Genomic DNA, 21,657 nt, shown 5'->3' with positions numbered 1-21,657 from the left:
TGGGCTCATTCCAGAGTAGAGGCACACTGCATGCTAACAGCTGGATGGAACAGGGATACAGAGATAGATACATAGCCCATTATTACCCCATTGTAGGGCAATTTCTCAGCCCCTTTGCCCTACACACCTACCACTGAACATGATTTGGACTCTCACAGAGAGGATTCTATCACAAAGGACCCTTACAAGACAAAAGGGAAAAAAACAGAAAGAAAAACCAGGTGCTAAGTAGTTATAGTTCAAGGTCACCTCTCAGTACAAATAGCTGTTAAATGAGTGTGACAAGAGTAGACAGAAATTCAATTCCATCTTTGAGAAACTTGGAAGCAGAATTTTGTTTAAGCATCACTTTTACTCAGCAGCTCTGTGTACTAAAAGGTGCAAGGACAAGAGGATCAGTTGGAGTAATTTGCTTTACCCCCATTCAGCACAATGTATATTGTGCCATTTCCTTATCTGCTGGACAAGTGGCAGTCAAAAGAACCATGAGACAAAATGCCATTCAGAGTGGAAAATGCTGGATCATATAGTAAAGGTCACAACAATCAAGGTACACAACGTAAAAAGCTTGGTTAATGACCAGACAGCCTTTTAAATTGTTCAAATTCAAATGTGAGAAATCTTTGAAGTACACAGCTCCAATCTGCTACATTTGTTTTCATTTAACTCAAACAGAAATGCCTACAGCACACAGTATGCAATTATCCAGTACAGTGTCCTGTACACAGATTCAGAATCATGCTTTGCATCTTAGTAACCAAGTATAATACACTATATTATTGTTTTTGTCCACAAACTGACCTTATTTTTTTAATTTGACAGTATTTTGTGGTAAGCAACTACCAAGTTCCATTTTCTTTACAGAGCATGGTTAGGCTTTTTGCCCCTCCACCCCTGAAAGCAAAGAAAGCACTCCTTCCAGCATGCTGGAGGTGGGTAAGTTTTCAAAAGGCTGTCCTCAAAAATACAGCAGACAGAGGCCCCTAAAGTTCACAGATGGCCTGATTCCCTTGTCATTTCTCTCCCCCAGTTTATACTGGGGAAGCTAAATCACGGAGACAGAAAGTTTAAACCAGCAGTCAGAAGTCAGGGGTCCCATCTGTATCTGGGTTTCCAGTGTGTTACATTTAGACACAATTCCAGTTAAGCCTCTCTTTGATGTAGTTTGACCATTCAGTATTGCTGGTGCTAGCCTGTGATTCGGACTGTATGTTTCAGCCTATGGAAGAAGTTGGGCAAGATTATCATTTATACCATAGTGCTAGCACAGCATGCCCACATTAAACTTTGTTTCTAAATGCTATTTTTAAACTTGTTGTAAAGGGTTGTTTGGAATTGGACTTAGAGTACAACGGGATCTGGCGCACAGGTCTGCATTGAGACCATCACACCATGGGCAGGATTCAGATTGGCTCTGTAAGTGCCTCAGCTTCATCACTGCCCTGCTTAGCTTTTGAACACCTGTCCCAGGTGGAAGATTCAGAATGACTCTGTCCTCCTAGAGTCAATACAGAGACTTCAAAGATTCCTGGAAGCAATTCAGGTATGTACATCTATATGCTCTATGCAGAAAACAGGGAGTGGGATGCGCCTCTTAAGAGCAATTTAGAAAGCCCACTTAAAGATAGCCAATGAAAATTTCTGAACTCCATCCCTCTCAAGCTATCCCACAAGCATCTCTGTTAACTGGGATTCAGAGAGTTTCTGAGAAAGCTGTGTCCTGGGTGATTCACAATGTGGTGGGAGGCAGGTTGCAGATTATGCCTCGAGCAAGAGGGAGCCTGCCTTTTTAGCCCAGTAGTTATGCTGCTTAGAGCCCTCCTCTGTGAGAGGGGACCCTGAGCTCTTGTCTCTGCTCCCCAGCACTGTTGACGCATTGCACATTAGACAGTCACCAGTTAAAAACAGAAATAAACATAGTAATAGTGATTAGGACCCAAAACTCCCACTCCACATTTCAGCCTCCCAAGGGAGCGTCCTTGCTGATAGACTATAGAGGACAGCTCCTTATTACTGCTCCTTTTTCTGATCCCTTGACTCCCTCTTTTTTTTTTCTTTTCATTGTGCAGTTGTCCAGCTTTACCAGGAAGGGTAAAGATCAACCCCATCTAGCCTTTTCCATAGGATGGTGTTTAAAGGATTCTTCTGAATGAGCAGATGACTTGCGTTCAGATCTCCTACAGTCAGGGGACCTAGAACCCAGGTCTCCTGTGCCATAGGTGAATACTCTACCCACTAGATCAGTTGTAACATTTTTAGCTCCTTGATAAGCTCAACATCCCCCTCGGGAAATGCCAGCTCTTAGTAGTCATTCATTTTTTGACCACAGAAAAATAACAGAGCAATTCTTCTGTTGGAACGAACTCAGAAAGATCCCAACAGATCAGAAAGTTTTTTACACTACAGATGGATGGATGGATTTGAAATTCCTGGGCTTATCTTGTGTATCATGTTTGTGCACCTAACAGTGCTAAAATTGTGTGGCATCCCACAGCACCCTTGAGAGGATCTCCAGGCACCTCAGAGTGTCACTGCACCCTGGTTGAGAATCACTGCACTAGGGCAGTGGTTCTCAACCTTTTTTGTACTAGGACCCATCTGGAAACTGATGGCCAATCCCAACCCAGTAAGTAGCTTAAGGAGAAAACGCACCCCCCCGACCCTGCTGGTGGCCCTCATTCCCAACCTTCTGCCCCCACCCCCAGGCTCCAGACCTCCAGTGTATGGGGTAGGGATGGGGAGGGGGCCCCAAGCAGTAGGCCTGTACAAAGCAGCTAGTATTCACTTCGGATTCAGATTCAGCTGATTTGTGGGACAGTGATTCGATCCTGTGATTTGAATCACTGTCCTGAATCAATTTGGCCAAATCTGATTTGGAGGTTTGGCTGCTGCTGAATCAGCCAAATCTCCAAATCACACAAGCCCATCCCCTGCCCACTCTCAGTGGCTGTCCCACCTGACCCCAGCTCCCAGCTCTTTGGGAAAAAAAAAGCCCCCACTCACCAGCTGCTGCTAGGCAGGGGGCAATCCCTGCTGCCCCCACTGCCCCATGACACATGGGGGGGGCTCTGCCATGAGACCCCTGACCCCACCCACTCTCCCAGCCCCCCCATGGCTGCCCCACCCACCCCAGCTTCTGGCCCTTTAAAGAAAACACAACAAAAAACCTTGGACTCACCGGCTCCTGCCCAGTGTGGGGGTGATCCTGCTGTCCCATACTACCCCAGGCTGTGTGGGGGGCCTTTCCATGAGCCCCCAGAATCCCTGAGGCCACTGCAGCAGCTGGTGAGTGCAGGGGGTTGTTTTTTGGGGGGTTTTTAAAGGGCCAGTAGCTGGGGTGGGCAGGGCAGCCATGGAAGGGCTGGGAGAGTGAGCAGAGGCCAGGGGGCTCATGGCAAAGCCCCCCATGCAGTGTGGAGCAGTGGGGGCAGCAGGGATCAACCCCCCACCTAGCAGCACCTGGTGAGTGGGGCCTTATTTTGAAACAACCAGGACCTGGGGCAGGCAGGAGAGCCAAGGGTCAGGGGCTGGGACAGCAGGCGAGGGTTGTGGGGGTGCTCAGGGGAGCTGGGGGAGCAGGCAGGGGATGGGGCCAGGCGGGGGTCTCCCCCCATGGTCCCCTCCCCCAACTTACCGGTACAGAGTCTGGGTCCAGCTCCCTGCTGCAGCCACTGGGGACTGCCTGAAACACCAAAGCTCTCTAAATCTTTTCTGAATTAATTCAGAAAGCTTTGAATCAATTCAGACCTTCTAATTGGTCCTCTGATTCAATTCAGATTTGGAGATTTGGCTACCAAATCAGGCCGAATCTCCTCTGAATCAAATCAGCACCCAAAGCTTCACACAGCCCTACCAAGCAGCCCCTCATGCTGGAACTCTGTCAGCCTGCAAGGGAAAACCCACAGTTTCCCAGATTTTTCTCCTTTAAAGGAGAATCAATTTTTAAAGTTTGTTGATCCATTTTTAAAGTTTGTTTGTGACCCTTTCATGTATTCTGGTGACCCACTTTGGGGTCGTGACCCATGGGTTGAGAAATGCTGCACTAGGGCATTGGGTAGAAGGTGGCCGCCATTGGTAGCAATGGTTTTGAACTAAATTCATCTGGCAGTGTTAGTCATAGCTTTTGTCCATCCGGTGGCCAGGGCCTCTCTGGGCTCTAGAGGGAGTTTGTGCACTTTAAATGATCTGGATGTTGAAGGAGCTTAGATGGTGGTGAAGCATGCAGTCAGGTACTCCAGCTCATTTTTGAGAGCCTATGCAGAGACACTGAACACCATATAATGAGTTTTTAGGATACTGGTGCTCGGTCAATTTAAATAACTCCTTAGGACTGGGTTCCTTAGCAATGGACTCAAGTTGCAGCAAGGGGAGTTTAGGTTAGATACTAAAAATAACTTTCTCACTAGACAGGAAGTAAAACACTAGAACAGGCTAACCAGAGAGGTGGTAGAATTTCCAAACTTGGGGGTTTTTAAGACCCAGCTAGGGAAGCCTTGGGTGGGATGATATATTTGGGGATGGTCCTGCTTTGAGCAGGGGGGTGGACTACATGACCTCCTGAGGTCCCTTCCAACTCTCATTCTCTATAATACTGTGACTGAGGTGTCTAACTCCCACCTAGGTTCTTATTTGTCTACTGAGAATTTCAGTGTAGTCCCAAGAGCAAAGCTCTATATGAACTCACCTGATAGTGCTGTAGTCCTACTTTGAGTAGTAGTAAAGTCATCCTGCACAGAGGACCAAACACAAGGTTTATCCCACAGGCATCCATTTCAAGCACAAGAGGGGAACTTCATGATAATCACTGAGACTGGCGAACACACTATGGAAATGTCAAAGTAATATGTGAACAAATGAATGTACTCATTTCAAATCTTTTAGGCACCTGACGTTCTTTTACCTGTACTGCTAAGAACAGTTCTATGGGCAAGGCACTGAATAAGGATTTAAGAGACACCTATTCAATTTCCAGCTTGGCCTTTTTCCCTGCTTGATCTTGGGTAAATCCAGGGTTCAAATTACACTTTGACTCTTGTGGGGGTCAGAGGTGATGGCAGCAGAGAGAACCTGCAGGGCAGCCCAGGTGTGGGCTCTGGGCAGCTGCAGCAAAAAGTGTCCAGCAGCGATGAGGGGTTGCTTTCCCCCATGCTAAACAGCACTTTCTGCCCGGGTGTGTGTGTGTGTGGGGGGGGGAGGGAGCTGGGGAAGAAAGGCTTTCATCTCTTATAAGGGAGTTCTCATATCTTATGGGAGGTTTCAGCCCCTCCCCCAGTCCTCCCATAATTTGAGCCCTGGGTAAATCACTTAATCTCTCTGCTTCAATCCCCATCTTTAAAATGGGTTTAATAAGTTTCTTACTCCCAGTCTTTCTCTGTTTTAGCCTCAGTTCTACAAAGACTTAATTCATATTTGGCTTATGCATAGTTCCAACAGTGGCAGTGCGATTATAAATGGGCATTAAATTCATATTTAAATATTAATTGGGCCCACAGGTACTATTCTAATACAAATAGACAACAATAACACTGATGAGTGTATCCCTGATTTCAGTGGGGTTGTTCATTTGGTAAAATACTGCTCAAGCTGAGCATGGAATACAGAAAAAGTATGGGCTTATTGTATTAAAATTTTAAAAATAATTTTAAAACAACTCTTTAGCTGTGGACTTCTAGAAATTTCTATTTATGTCCCAGTAAATTCTATACCCTGGTATATCCTTCTCCAACCCTTAAGGCACTGTTGTGCTACAATGTTTTTTATATAAAATGATAGAAAATAAAGCAAATCTAAATAAAATTATCCTTGGTATTAAAATAAATAAAGAAGAATATACTGACATGCTACTCAACATAATTGCTGGATAGTAGCTGTTACAGTAGTGCAGGGATGCCTACAGCTATATTTTATGAATTCAAAATTAAATAAATAAATAAACCTATGCAAGAACAGTTTTATTTCTTCCTTCCAAGAATGAATAGGTTCATTTACTAGTTGATGTTTAACAGGGTAGAATGTCCCTCTAAATCAGAAATCAGAAGTGGTTTATAGCATGTTCCAAAGACAGAGATTGGATTATGTTTTGAACAGAAGACAGAATTGGCCAATGGAGTAAAAACCATAATTCACGGGTCAGAAGGAAACACTATATAAGCAAAGATAATGCATATAAGGTAAATAAGAGAGAGATTGTTCTTCATTAAAGCAGAAGTTGGGTGGTGAGTTTAACTATCCCAAATAATATAAGATTGCTAACTTATATACGATACTATAATATTAGGTGCAAATTTGCTAGCAAACAACAGCATCTAACCACCTTCTGGAAATTTACTGTGGAAAAAATACTGTTTGCAAAGGCAGCAGAAAGGTAAGAGACTTTTGTTTTCCTAGAAAAAGAACTACTGGTGGAATAGAAGAAAACTAGGAAGGTGAACTTATGGCCCTGTTGAAATTACTGGCAACATTCCCATTGATTTGAAAAGGACCAGGATTTTATGCAGGCTCCAGAACACAGTTAGGAACAAATCTGGTTTCAATAAAGTCAATAGCTATGGATCAAGATTTGTCCCTTAGTGCATGGAAATTAAATACTTAACTTAAACTTTTTATTAAAGAATTTCACACTAAGGGAAGCAGCACCTAATATACAGTCTGAGATTACCAATATCATAACACTGTGAAACCTGGATATGAAGTGACCAACAGAATATAGTGCCACATAAAGATGGCAAAAAGTAACTGTTTTATGTGAAATTCATAAAACATTAAAAATAAAAGATCTAGAAGGTTATAAAAAGCATTGTACTGAAGATACTTTGCAGCAGAAAATGTGTGTCATTTATGGAAGTTAGCAAACATTTATTTTATTTGTAGTTAGGAGCTACAAATACAGTAACTTGTAATGAGGGTGGAGTGTGTTTGGTAAGAGGGCTCTTCACATTTTTCCTGTGTGCTTATTGAACAAAGTTTATATAGTTAAGTATGTATAGCTATACTAAGAGATAGTATGATTTAACTATCAGAGCTAGATGCATTCTTTCCCTTGATTTATTTAGCAAATGTTCAGTCAGAACATTCCTTTATATTAGTGTTTATTTTGTCTCCAATATTTTTTACTATAAGATGCATTCATAAAAGTTTCAAGGCCCAAGCATGCTCCTCTTCAGGGTAATGTGGATTTGATTAGATTTTTAAGCAGCTTTAATGTGTTTTTAATTAATTATTCTATATAAGGGTGTAGAACACCGATATAGTCCTCCATCATGGTGAAAGCAGTTTTCATCATGTAGAGTTTTTCAAGTCTCCCATGCAGTTCTGCATCTGTTCTCAGTAGATCACAAAGAATTTGTCATTGATACCATTTGAGAATGATCTGACTAGAGAGCTCATTGTCCCAAGGTACTGACATTTCCTGCAAGACATTTGTATGGGGCTTCACATGGTCAGTTCTGACCATCTGCCCCTATATATTTCAATATGTCTTAAAAGGTTGTTCTGGGTTTACCAGATATGCAAGAGCAGTTCTGTCATGTTCTTCTCAACTTTAAATTGCTTTAAAATATTGTTAATATATATCAATAATGAATAATTGCTATTTTGCTTTTGTTGTATGGACACATTCATTATTTTCATCCATTAGAATTCAGCAAAAAGGTGGTACTATTTTTGGATATGTTTCAATTCCCTTGTATCTATTCCGGTGAATTATATTATTTGTAGCTGCCTCTAAAATATGTTGTTTTTGGTGCTCCAAAAATTCCCACCAGCTTCCATGAGACCTTGGGATCCACCGTATTTAGTGAAGCACTATGTTTAAAGTGTAGTTTTGGCTTCCAAAGTCCTTCGAGATGAGCAGAAAGATTGCTATTTTCTTAACGAGTTTGTTCTTTGGATCAGGTCCTACTTATAAAACAAGTTATAAGATTCCTTTCCCACTGTGCTTATAAAGGAAGCATCTGAAATCACTTTAGCATGTAAGTTAATTGCATATGGAAGAGTTTTATTTATACTTTTGATGACAGAATCATGCAGGACAACTCCAAGAAGACTGCTTAGGGGTGACAGCTTCAAGAAAACTACCATTGAACTTTTGCTACATTAAGAACAAAGATCCATCAAACCCAACAGTAGCAGTCTCTTCTTGCAGAGAAAACAACACTAGTTTTAACCCCAGAAGATTCTGTATTGGAACCTAAGCACACAATATCTCTGAAGATGTCAATGAATAGTTCTCCAAGTGTCTTTTTGGATCCAAATGCAAATCGGTTTCAGGTTAATGTAATTAATGAAAGCCATGGCCATGACAATAGTGCAACATCTCAAGAGGACACTGATCCTCCACACTATGAAGAAACATCTTTTGCTGATGAAGCCCATAACAGACTGAGAATCAGTTTCAGGCCTGGTACCAGACAGCTGTACGACAATTTTCTTCAAAATGGAGATACTACTAAAACAGATGCAAATATACATCCCTATGATACTCAGAGCAACACATACTACCTACAAACCTTTGGCCATAACACGATGGACCCAATTCCTAAAATTGATTATTATCGAAACACTGGCAGCATCAGTGGGGTCAAAATCAGCAGACCAAGCTTGTTAGAAATCCATGAGCAATTGGCAAAGGTAAGTTGAAAAGAAAGATACAAACATTCTCTATTCCATTTTAAGAGTGACAATTATGTTTATTAGCATATATAACTCCTAAATTTTTGGATCTTATCCAAAATAAATAGTATAACTAAGTATTTCCCTTATTTTTCTTTGTAACTGTTGCATGTTTTCTGTTCTGCACCCTGCTAGGAGCAAAAGTTTTTATTAAATAGATCTGGTTGAAAATAATCTATACCATTAGTAGGGAAATATGCCCTTATTCCAGTTTCTCTAAAGCTGGAGAATTTAGTTTGTTCCATTTATAGTTAAGTAGGTAGATTTAGCATATTAAGTCATAAATTAGAAACAAATGCATCTATTCCAAGCTTAAATCTAACATCTGCTTGTAACTAGAATAGTATTGACTAGTTCTTTATGTTCATTCAATAATCCAGTCATAAATATCACAGTAACATGATGTAATAGATAAAAGTTGCTACTAATTAATCAGAAATACAAAGGCTTCTCCATTTCTTCTAGTAACAAAAGTTACAGAAATTCAGGAAAGTTAGGAGGTGGTTAGATTGTGTTAAAAATAGCCACCAACTCTAACTTAGTTCACACACGTACAGATCTTATACTTAGAACCCGAGTTAGGTCGATCTAAGTGCGAACTGTACAGAAGTTCCAGAAAGGTTAGCTTGGTCAAAAATTTACTGGAGGTGCACTAAGTTGGATTGGGCATGGTTAGACTGATCTAATTGAACTTCTGTAGACATGCTGAACATAGCCCCAGGGCTGTGTTTTTCCTACCCCTCCACCTGTCACCAAGTTATTTTTAGCCCCCTGGCCCCTCTTCTCCCCCTCCCCCTACCCCCGCCACCCCTGAGTCCTTGTTATTTGACTACAAAAAATAATACAGCAATTTGTCTCTTACAAAAAACTCAGGAAGACCACAACCGGTCAGACTGTTTCTAATGTTAATCATGTGTAGGTGTTTGCACACCTAGCAATGCTAATGTTGAGTGGTACCCCATGGCATGCTTTTTCAATGTTCTTTCCAGAATAGCAGTTTAGAATTCGCTCAAATACCATGGTGATGACACCAAATAGATATGGTTATAAGACAGACTTGCAGGTAACTAGAACAAGAAAACAGGATATAGCTGCCCTTTACAAATCAGAGGCCTAAACTAGTTTTGAATGGCTTTCAATGGTTGGGAACTTTATTCCCCCTTCCTTTGCCACCCTTCCCCCCCACCATGTGAATTAAAGATCTAGTTTTGAATGAGAGCATGTAGGAGAGAGTTTACCATTAACATTCAAGACTGAAGTGTCTAATGAATGCAACTTCCCCTCTAGCAGTCAGCTGATGCTCACTTCATTTAATCTGCACTGACACCTTGCATAAATGCACAATTTATTGCACAATTTACACAAAACAGACCCCTTGTCACCATAATGTATTATCTTCTCACACAAACTTTTGCTGAAACAATTCACCTTTGAAAATACATGTCTATTCCAGATTCACTGGTCAGCATACATTCAAAACTACTGTGTAATTTATTTGAGTAGTTTAGAACATGAATGCTGGATGCCCCTGGGAGCTGGGGGGGCAGAGCGAGCTCCCACAGGAGGTGATAGCACTGTTAGCGGCAAGCAGGGTGCTTCCGCAGGTGGCCACAGCACTGTCGGCAGTTGTGGCGGGGGTGGCAGTGAGTGCTGACCAATGGTCAATGACCACCTACAGACATTGCCAGCAGCATTGGCAGCAGCCAGCAGCAATCACAGACCACCTGCAGATGCCACACAGTGTCAGCGGTGGGACTGGGGACGCAAGCAGTGACTGCCCACAGGCACCTCCAGCAGTGTCAGTGGTACCTTTTCACAGGGGGTGCACTGCCACATGCACCCCCTATGTGTCACCAATGTTTTAGAATGAAAAGCCTCAGACTGAATCAGATTATAATGGCCAAGATTTAAGCTTCCTAGATTGGGATTTAGGTAATTGTTGTACCACTTCATATGTATTACATGATTAATTTATGTAATAAGGAAGCTTAAGTGAACATGGAAAGCTTGATTCCCCACCCCCTTGCTCCAAAAGTATATACACATGTAAAATAGGCAAAATGTGGGAGTAAAATGCCTCAGTGAGAGTTCGGGGTACACAAAAACTACAGTGTTAAACCTTCAATACAGTTCCTTAAAATAGTTAAAGCAAATAAAAACCTACTGGAAAAATGATGAGGGATAAATCAAGTCACCTCAGATAAAATACACATTCTCTCCCTGTTTGAACCTCAGTAACAGATTCTGTATAAAAAAAGCATAACAGATGTAAGATAAAACCATCATCCAAATCTTAGAGGTAACCTCAGGTCTAACCTTTTGATGTTCTCAAGTGTTCAGGTGTATTTGATGTGCTGGGAAGAGAAGGGTTACCTCCAGTTTCAAACTGAGAAGTGCCAAGATACTGTGATTAAGACTTTCTGGCCAAGAACAGAAGCAGAAGTCTCCAGAGCAAACCTGTTCATATTACAATTCCACTCAATTTTGCATATTTATGAGGTCTGAATAACCTGGATAAGCATTAGATTTTTGGATGGTAATTCAAAAGTAGTACAAATTTCAAACCTTTGGAGATCTAACCACCTTCAAAAAGTTCAATAGAAAGTAATGAAATTAAGAAAGAAGTCAGCCATTTAGAACTTAGGGTTTGAGTCTCTGCCATTTTGGACCCGACTCATTTACATGAAGGTTTCTGCCAGAGCAATGCAAAGTAATTTTAATGAAATAAGAATTGGGTCCCTTGCATTACCAATTATGCCTATGCAAAATGAATGCACAGCAGAGGTAAAGTAGGCAATACCAATTTGGTAGCTCTGCAAATTAATAAGTTACTATTCCAGATGCAGTGGGTTGAAGGATCAGCACCTCCTTGTTCAGCTATGCTTCTTTTATTGAATAACCAAATTACATTGGTCTTGCAAGGTAATTATCATGCAGTTGTTGGCATATGGAGGGATTAGGTCTTTACCATTACAAGTCTGATTCAGTCTGAGAAACGCTATCACACAGCCTCTTAATGTGAGCACCAGCTTTTGTTTACACAATTTAGACAAATTGCAGAAGTTCAGTTTACATTTTTAGTTTCTCAATTCATGAAGGTCAAAATAAATAGTCTGGCTCCTTTCAGGTACTTCATAATGTGAATGCACTTGAAAAATGCTTCCTGTTTCAACACAAGGCTTTGGAGGCCATGACCATTAAGTGAGAGAAGGACTAGTCTAGCCAACAGAATACAGGCCCAGGACTGAGAATTTATGGACTCTTTTCTTGATTGGTTCGTTCTATAACCTTGGGCAAATTACTTAAACTCCTACATTTCAAGGTCCCCATCTCAAAAAATTGGGGCTGTTAATAAACTGGGCCTCAAAGAAGTGCTATAAAGCCCATTTTATTAATATTTGTAAAGTGCTCTGGTATCTTTACCTGAAATACTCTTCAGGGTGAGGGATTATAATGTAGAGGAAGCAATTTTGGTAGTTAGAAGAAAAAATAAATTAGAAGCTATTGGATTACAGATTAGAATACTTGACACTATACAAGTACAGGAGTCAATGGCTGTAATATTTCTTGTGCACGTGGTACACTATGGAATTGTGAAAAGAATTTAATTTGAGTGAAATAATCCTAGTTTTTCCCATTATCTGCAACAAATCCAATGCAGGTACTAGAATACAGTTTGTGCTAGTAGAGCTTTATGAAAATATAGGGTGCCTATACACGAGCAACAAGGCTGCTTTGATCTGCTGTAATTACAGCACATCAGAACAGACTTGATTAATTGTGTCTGCTGGAGCGTGGTAATTACCATACTCCAGCAGGCTCCAGTGTCTCATGTATCAGCTTCCCAGCATTTCAAATGAGCTTTACATAAAGTGCCTCTGCCAACACTTTGAAGCGCAGGGACACTGATACATGAGACACTCTGGAAGCTTTAATTAGACCAGGTCTCAGAGCCGGTTTAATTAGAGCATCCCTCCCTCCCCAATCCCGGAGCATGTGTATAAAGTGCCCATAATTACTGTTCAGAATAACACAAGCTAAGATTTTCAAAAGGAACTAGTGACTTGAAGGGGCTGTACATCTGAGGGTGTCTATCTTGAGACACCTTAAAGGGGTGTGATTTTCAGAGGATATTCTTAGAAGATTTCTGAACATCAAGTTGTTGTGTAGTGTCTTAGATTGGGCCCCCAAAACTTGAGGCATCCAAGTCACTAGCCACTTTTGTAAATCTAGACATTAATGGTGGGACAGTCACATTAGGATATCTAGGGCTAGATCTTATTCTATGTATTAAGCACATTACTTTCATATCCAAATGTAAAAATGTGGTCCTATTCTATGAGGCACAAGTTCTCGCCAAAATACTAATATAATAAATACCATGTTTTATGATTTCTCACCACAGTTTGTGACATAGTCTTAAGACTAAGAAGAATGAATGTTACAAATATTACCAAATGTTTTAGGGGCTTAAGCAGGGCAACATAGGACTGTACACCGACACCTAGTAAGTGGAATAGGGTCTGGCCTCTAGTTCCTCTTTGCCGGTGTCCTCTGTCACTAACATTTGTTATGGGTTTGAAGTGGCACCTGCATAGCCACTTGTACGGTGTAATCAGCTCAGCTATTTCTCATTTTGTTTTTGAAAACAAGAATAGATTTGATTTTGATAGGACTTTTTCAGCTAGCAGTGTCATATTTCACATGCATTCCCTCTAGCTCTCAGTTAGATCAGTGGGGGTGGGGATGGTTGCTGTGCCCTTTCATTCTGTCCCTCTCCCTCTCCACAAACCTTGCCATTAGATGGTCCAAAAATGGATGCAGGCCATAGGACATCTGCCCAAGAATATTTTTTTTCACTAGAGTGGACCCTAGCTCCCTATATGCCAATGTATACTTGGGCTTTCTTGAATGGGTCAGCTTGATGGGGTATAACACGTGGAGTGACATCCATGTAAGATCAGCTTCCAAGGCTGGTGAGAAAAGGACTTCCTCAGTATGGACAGATTATTGTTACATCTACCTGATAAACTATTTGTTGTAGGCTCATCCATGTCTGTATATGAATGGGCACCACAAGGCAGGGATTGGGGCACCACATTGAGTCTGCACTGGCTGTTCTAGTATTCCAAGCTGTATCTTAGGGAAGGCTTTGGCATTAATACATTAAATCCAGGCCTGTGACACATAGAATGCTACAGAAATCCCACATATTGCTCCACACCCCTTATTCCTGCATATTGCTAGTGTAATTCCATACCATACACTTCCTGACTGGCACATTTGATTGCCTCAGGTATATCTCAGTGTGGCAGCACAGCAGTTCAATTCACCTCAAGCAATCTTTAAAAAAAAAATACCCCACAAAAAGCCTAAACTGGCAAACATAACTGGCCTGTATGAGCCTACTGCTGGTGATAAGAATTGTCACAATTTGTGACTCCAGCAATGTGAGCTCTACATATGCATTCTCATTGTGCATTGAAGCTGGATTAACATCAGAAGATGAATGTTTTCATGTTTAGATTTGTAATATATATATATATATATATATATATATAATTTTTCTGATTGTCAGAAAGTAAAGGAGGCTGAAAGGAACCTATGAGATCCAGCTCCTTCAGCACAGGAGTCAAACGTGTCATCTTTTAGCAAAATGGGTCATCTTTAGCCCTTATTAAACCACAGAATGCCAATTAACTGTTAAAACAAAGTTGCAAGCATCTGATAATAAGTGATAATTGCCTGGGTCCAACATTTACCCTACAATAAGAAATTACAAGACCTTCCATCATCTCCTTGGCTATTCTTCACACTTGTTATGTAGACTTGATGAGGTCACTGTCACTACTAGACAAGATACCAAAACTGAACTTTTCTGAAACAAGAAAACAAACATGTTAAAAAAGCAGTAGCCTTTGCTTTTTGTGGGTTTTCAAAGTGCTCTGTCACCTTTATTCCACATACCTTAAGCATGAACAGCAGAAGTAAATGAGCCGCTTGGTAAATAAATAATCCTTCCCAAAAACTCACCCATTTAAGATGCATTTATGGATGGTTCAGGGCCATAATTTATGGTAATATAATGTGAAAGCACAAATTAATTCAAACTATGTAGGAAACTACTAATTTCAAGTACAATGACTTAACCTTTTAATTTTTGTCTTTGAGGACTTGATCCTGTATATACACAATAAACAAAAACAGCCAAATTCATGTGACATAATTCTGGCAACTAATCCCCTTTGTTTCACCTCAGTTTACCCCATGTCTCCTACTGAAGCTATGCCACTGTCTAGAAAAGAAGGCATGGTCTCTGAATCCACTGGGCAAGAGAGAACGAGCACATGAGAAAGTGTGACTTCCTAGCCTAGTGGCTATGACACTTACCTGTGTGGGAGAGGCTTGGAGTCCAGTCACTGCTCCAAGGATTGTTTCTATATTTTACATTAAACAGAACAAGGAAGTCCCTAGAACCCAGCTAGGTCCCCAGACTTGCAGATTACACCTTTCTCTTCTCACATTGTACGATGGCACTCCCTGGAAATGTCCTCACTTCCAAAGTCCTAAAAGCAACTTAGGTTCTCTCAACAACCATTTTCTTCCCCAGCTCTGGCCTTCTTACCCACCAGAAATGTGTAGGTTTTTCACAAGATAAATGTCACAGGGAGCAACGCAATGTGGTCTAGAGGCCAGGGATGTGGTCTCTGCATCAATTTGCAGGCACTGTGTGACCCAGCAATGCCATGAGACACAAAGCAGCCTAACCTACTCCTATCCAAGTGGCAAGGGGCAGATCTGAAGCAGGCTTTCTTCAAAAGCTTAAGGAAATAAAACAGGGTTTTTTTGTTTGTTTGTTTCTGATTGGCCTATTAGAAAGGAAGTCCAAATCCAAATCCAGACTTGTGTGCACTTAAGCTCTTCAATGTAGGTTCAGGCCCATCTTGTGGTTCAGCAGGAATAGGCTGCATGCAGGGAGGGGGCTTCTCAAAGCCAGAACATGAGCCCACATTAACTCTTAAGTTTGGTGTGCACGAGCATGCCAGCACTCGACCCCATATAGTCATGTTGCCACTAGAACTGGTTAAAGAGTAGAAGACATTATTCCTCCAATGTATTTCTTGATGTATCTTCTAGTATCCATCAAAAATACAATCAGTATTAGTATAATAAAAATGTACACTACAGTAACATTTAGAGACCAAGCAGGTCAGGCCTTCTGTGGTAGGTACTGTATAAACATATAACTACAATATAATAAGCTGTGTACTTTCTACCCTTACCCATGAAAACAATATTTAGAGCCAGATTGCAATACAGGGACTCATAAGAGACCTCTGAGTTCCTTTGCAGTCAGCAAGCCTACTGATGGATGAAGCCACTATTTAGTATAAACACAGCATCAATTTCTAGCTCAGAAAAAGAAAAAATACTTACTTATAACCTTTTTCTTTTGTGTTTCTTGGATAGCTAGTTGTCTTCTGCTCAGCGTATTTCTTATTAGCCTGATCAAACGCATTTGTTTTTTGTGTGATCATTTAGAACATAGCAGTGAACCCTGGTTCGATCGACAGGGTTGCTAATGGAGAGGGCACTCCAGGAGATGATGTGACAGCCAACAAGGAAGAAGAAAACAAAGGAGGATTTGTAAAGTTTGGATGGGTGAAGGGCGTGTTGGTGAGAGAACCTACTTTTCAGAAAATTATGTGTATTAAAACAAACAAATTAGCAATTTTTACAATTAGCCCTTAAAGTGGGGGGGGAGGGGAGGATGTTTTGCTGCTTTTAAAAAACTAATTAATTTTTGCAACGTGCTGTAGAGTTTCTAACTGTTAACAGTCTTCAATTTATAATGATGCAATATTATTTGTCTAAAACTTAGGTGAGATGCATGTTGAATATTTGGGGTGTGATGCTTTTTATTCGACTCTCCTGGATTATAGGTCAAGCTGGAATTGGTATGTATTTTTTAAAAATAATTTTCAACAGTATAAAGGAAAAGAGAATAAATTATACATGATCATGATTCATATCTGATCTGAAATGTAAGTTTGCATGTTGCACTAAGTTTTTCAAATGTTTGCCAAAAGAGGATAAAATTGACCCTCTGAACTACTAGAGTTTTCCAGATTGCCACACAAATTATAATTTAGTAGGATTTATGTGTACATACATATGATTGTCACATTTGATGACCCCTCAGCTTTGTGAACTTTACATTTCAAGCAAGATCTAAATTCCATGACTCAGGCCAGTTTCTAAATTGTGTATTTATATACTTCTAACCTTTATGAACTCAGTTTGCTAATCCATGCTTCCTAAATGCTGTCATTCACATGCTAGAACAATTGTTTGTTCATACTTCTCTGCAAAAATTAAAACAAACTTGTCAGGAGGTTTTGTACCTGTAAGACAGAAGTAAATTTTAATACAGAAATAAATACTAATAGACTAGGAAATATCACAGATGATTGAAACCAGCTATAGCTTTCAAATAAATTAAAGCACATATTCTAATGCATCTTTGGTTCAAACCATCTGTTACATAATCACCTGAACCAGCTCCCAGTGAAATCAATGTAAAGGTTCATTGAGTTCAGTGGGAGTTGAATTGGACCCTGAGGCTGTGTCCAGATGAGCGCGGCCGTGCGGTATATGGCACCACAAACATATCTGCATTACCACATATTGCACATTTAGATGTTCCCTGCGCTGTAAGGGAGCACTACTCCATTTTTTTCTGTGGTTTTTTTGGACCCCTGGATATCCAGGGGTCCAAAAAACCCACAGGAAAAAAAAAAGCAAAACAGCGCAACACAGGCAGCACGCATGGCACAAAAGCAGAGCTGGGCCGCCCGGTTGTGCTGCGGCTGCTGGCCAGGCTCCATGCGCCAAAATTGCTACTGATACAGCCCTGGAAGGACCGCAGGTCCCCAGGTAAGGCTGCTAGGGCCAGCCCAGTGCTGACCCCAGCCACCCCTACCCCATCCAGTGTAACTTGCCGCGCGCCAAAGTATGCATGGCATGGGCATTTCCTGGGGAACCAAATGTCCACACTCATCTGGACGCACCCTGAGAGTTGTCTGTGAAGTGCCGTAACTCCCACTGAGATCAGAAGGAAAGAAGAGTGAACACTACCTGATAAGATCCTTTAGCATCTAGTCATAGGTTTACTTGCAACTGTTTAGTAATAAAAAATTGGCCTCAGCTAGTGGGACAGGCTGGAGAAAGATTTTTTTTATACAGGCAGTCCTCAGACTTACAATGTAATTGGTTCCTGAAAACCATGTCTTAAATTGAAAAGTTGTAACTCAGAACCAATTTTCCCATATGTTATAAGTGGTGGGTTGGTTCCTTTACCATGCCCAACACAGCTGCCTCCAGCTGGTAAGTCTGTTGTGGTGGGGGAGAGGGAAGGTGTGTGGTGGGAGGCAGATCAATGCCCCTGCACCGAGGGAGGGATTGGGGCTGGGGCTGGGGCTAGGACAGGGACTGGGTAAGGGCTGCCCAGCTGATGGGGGGGGAGTGGGGAGGGGTCGGTGGCTCCCAATGCTGCGGGCCGCCGGACAGGGAGCTGCTCATCTGGCAGCTCTCGCTGCTGCTCCCACTGCTGGTTTGGGAGGGCATGGGGAGGAGCGTATGCCCCCGGATCTTTGTGGGGTGGGGCTGCGCCAGGCTGTGCTTCAGGCCGGCGGTGGAAGGCACTGGGAGCAGGGGCTATGCCCTCCTGCCACTCGCCCAGCCAGGATGGGGTGGAGCCACCAAGTTGCCTATGGACAAATGGCACACAGCGGCTGGAGCTGCACTGCCCTCCCTGCACCTCCCAGATGAGCTGTGGCTTCACCCCGCCCCACCTGGGTGAGTGGTGGCAGACCATGGGAAAGGCGTGTCCCCCTGGATTGGAGTGGGGTAGGCAGTGGAGTGGGGGCTAGGGGGAGGCTGCAGCCACCCTAAAATTTGCCATAGCCCCTGCCGCCTGCCTGGAGTGAAACCTGGTGCAGCCCCAGCCCTCCCTGCCCCATATGCCAGGGTCATATGCCCCCCATGCCCTGCTGCCACTGGCCCAGCTGGGGTGCAGCAGGGCTGGGAGGTGCAGGGAGGCCAGGGCAGCTCTGGCCACTGCATGCCGCTTGTCCAGAGGCAGTGCAGCAGCCCATCCTGCTTCAACTGGGCAAATGGAGGAGGGCATAGCCCCCACTCCCAGCACCTTCCACCGCCAGCCCGGAGTGCAGCCAGGCATAGCCCCGGCTCCACAGATCTGGGGGCACATGCTCCCCCATGCTCTTCCAGACTGGCAGTGTACAATGGTGGGAGCTGCCTCACCCTCTTCCTGTGGTCCCTGCCCACTGGGCAGCCCCTGTCCCAGACCCAATCCCTCCCTCATTTGCTGCAGGGGCATTAATTGTCCCCCCAGGCCCCACCACAACAAATTTACCTGCTGGAAGCAGCTGTGTCCAGCATCATAAAGTTGAAATCCCATCAGAACCTCAAAACAGTGTCATAATTTACAAAGCTCATAAGTGCCATTTGTCATAACTCAAACAGTCTTAAGTCGAGGATTGCCTGTATTAGTAACCAAGTTCCTCACAACATGATCTCTTTTTACTGTTTAAACAGTACCCAAAATAACTGAGCCCTGACCAAACCCTTTTAGATGCTACTGCAATGCAAATAACAACAATCCACAGGATAAAAGAGTCAAGAACAAATACTTTCTGTTACTGTTCCAATGATCTCACTTTTATAACCTGGGTTTAGAAACAAGAACTTGAAACGAGTTTTTTAAATTGTGGTGGTACAAAACTCAAATTTGGATTGCATCTGAATTAACCTGATTTCCCTAATATAAAGCAAAATAAAACATCAGGTCAGTCACCCTCCAGCTTCGTATGGATGTAATCTCATCTCAGGCAAAGCTCCCATGAGTTAGAGACAATTTTCTTGAGCGAGAATTGTGAGATTAGGCCCAGATCACATTTACACAACTGAGTTTTAAAAAATCCCCAACTCCCCAGCAACTTATCAAAACATACAGATGAAAAAAGGGGAAAGTTCCTGAAATAAAGTGGAAGGACTCTGCGTACTTCCAACAATGTTCCACGTTCAGCTCCAGCTCTGTGCCTGACAAAGGGGTGCTTGCTGATTTTATGATGCATGCAAAATAAGAGTTTACAGCCCAGGGCACACATAAGTATATGCCTTGCCATGAAAACTCTGCATCTTAACATTGCCTAGACTTTGCTCTGGGGCTTCATGCAAAATTAGTTTTTAAGGGCAGTTTAGTTACTTATTGAGATCATCAAGAAGTATTTGTTTTGAGGTGTGAGAATAGCCATAGGCAAAAGTAATTCATTTTAACACAACTTACTCAACACCCATATGTCTATTTCAATCTAAACTTTAATTAGATATAAACATTACTTTGCACAAACACTGGTTACAATGTTCTTTATTTCACATTTAATATTACAATTGTAATTCACTAATAAAGCCTCCTTTCTTGCTGTTCATTACTTGGTTGTTGTTTTCAATTACATGTCATATGTAAGCAGGTTGGTTTTGCTTTTCAAAAGAAACAAAACTTCTGTTTCAATAATCACTCAAGGAACTTTTGGAATGCTTGGTAAGCAACAAACACTCAGCCCTAAGTCAAGCTGCTTACGAAATGTAGCGATCGAAGCTCATCATCACCGAGGCTTGGGGATTTCACTGGGCACTGCCATTAACATGAAAGTTTAAACGAGTCACTTAAGGCACCATCTGGGCAACATTTATATCCCAGTCATTAGAAAGGCAAGAGAGCAAACCCAATTATTTTCATGTCTTGCTAGACCATTTTGGGTACAAACTAATAAAGAGGAAAATTTATTTTGAGATAAGGGTCTCTGATAGCAAGAAATCAGCAGCAGCAATGAAACAGGAGATAACAGATTATCTGCCAATGTCAGGGCCACGTTCCCTTATCAGCTGGTCATTCTGGGACTCCCCAAAACTGTCTCTGCATTTAAATTGGGTTGTTTGGCACAGAAGAATGGACAGATCACATTAAGCTATTTGAAAATGTGGCCCAAAATGTTACAATTAATAATAAAATTAATAATATTGTTAGCACTTTAGTTGCTGACTATTTATTCCATGCACTGTTCTTGACTTTTGCCATCCTTAATGGATTAACAGCAAATTTTGTACAGATATCCTTGGTTAAATGAACAGAATACTTGACCTTATCTAATAAATTCACTGAGATAAAGTATGGAAAGTGGCAAATGTAATAAAAAAGGTAAAAAAAAAAAGTATTCTATTGTGAGCTTGAGTGTCTTAATCATTCAATTTAATGGTGTTAACAGTAGGTTTAAAAAGTCGGATCCTGTCACTGACCAGGATGCAAAACTCCCTAAAAATTCGGTAGGATTTTTGCATTTAAACTAGCATAGGATATGGCCAAAGAATGGACTTTGCATATAAAAGCTTATATCAAACAAAATGGTTAAAATCAATCTCCCAAGTCAGACAATATAAATGTGTTTTCTGTGGTTTCAGTCATTTTAAATAACTTACACGGTTACATTTTAAATACCATTTATATCTCTGGTACTATGCTATTCTGTCTTATGAAGCAGCAATAACATTTCTTTAATTTTAGTTAAAAAATAATTTTATTAGTGTATTGGCTATACATAATAATCCTAAAAGAAACTAAGGTCTCTGAAATGAAGGGAGAAGATAGAATAGGGTAGGTAAATCAATATGTTTGTAGTACTTCGAATGGTTTGCCGGTTACCAGCTCCAAGTTTCAATATGAACAAGCTATGTTCAATATTTACTGCTACAGGCAAGGTATAGCCCTCCATTCCACAGTGAAGATCTACTTATCTTATGGGAGCAAGAGAGTTAATAAGGCAGGAAACATTAAACCAGGAAATCATGAACAAGCTCAGTTAAGATTAAGAAATTATTTTGATATTTGACCTCAAGCTTTTGTGATAA

The 21,657-nt window shown here is 41.5% G+C and overlaps 1 protein-coding gene across 5 annotated transcripts in view; it reads left to right on the top strand.

Annotated features, from left to right (window-relative positions):
* The first annotated feature begins 6,202 nt into the window (after window positions 1-6,202).
* SLC12A1 (solute carrier family 12 member 1) overlaps window positions 6,203-21,657 on the top strand; it is a 59,367-nt gene continuing 43,912 nt past the window's right edge. For 2 of the 5 annotated variants that reach the window (XM_090028589.1, XM_090028590.1), the window contains exons 1-4: window positions 6,203-6,364; window positions 8,019-8,628; window positions 16,213-16,347; window positions 16,553-16,628. In XM_090028589.1, coding sequence (XP_089884715.1) covers window positions 8,212-8,628; window positions 16,213-16,347; window positions 16,553-16,628 — 628 coding nt within the window. In that variant the 5' untranslated portion in view covers window positions 6,203-6,364; window positions 8,019-8,211. The remainder of the gene's footprint in view (window positions 6,365-8,018; window positions 8,629-16,212; window positions 16,348-16,552; window positions 16,629-21,657) is intronic. The other 3 variants (XM_090028592.1, XM_090028587.1, XM_090028591.1) reach the window with 3 other exon arrangements.

The sequence above is a fragment of the Crocodylus siamensis genome, chromosome 15 (genome assembly GCF_052110815.1).
Source record: "Crocodylus siamensis isolate JL-2025a chromosome 15, ASM5211081v1, whole genome shotgun sequence".
NCBI lineage: Eukaryota > Metazoa > Chordata > Crocodylia > Crocodylidae > Crocodylus > Crocodylus siamensis.
The sequence above is the reverse complement of the archived record's forward strand: the minus strand, read 5'-3'. Positions and strand labels throughout refer to the sequence as shown.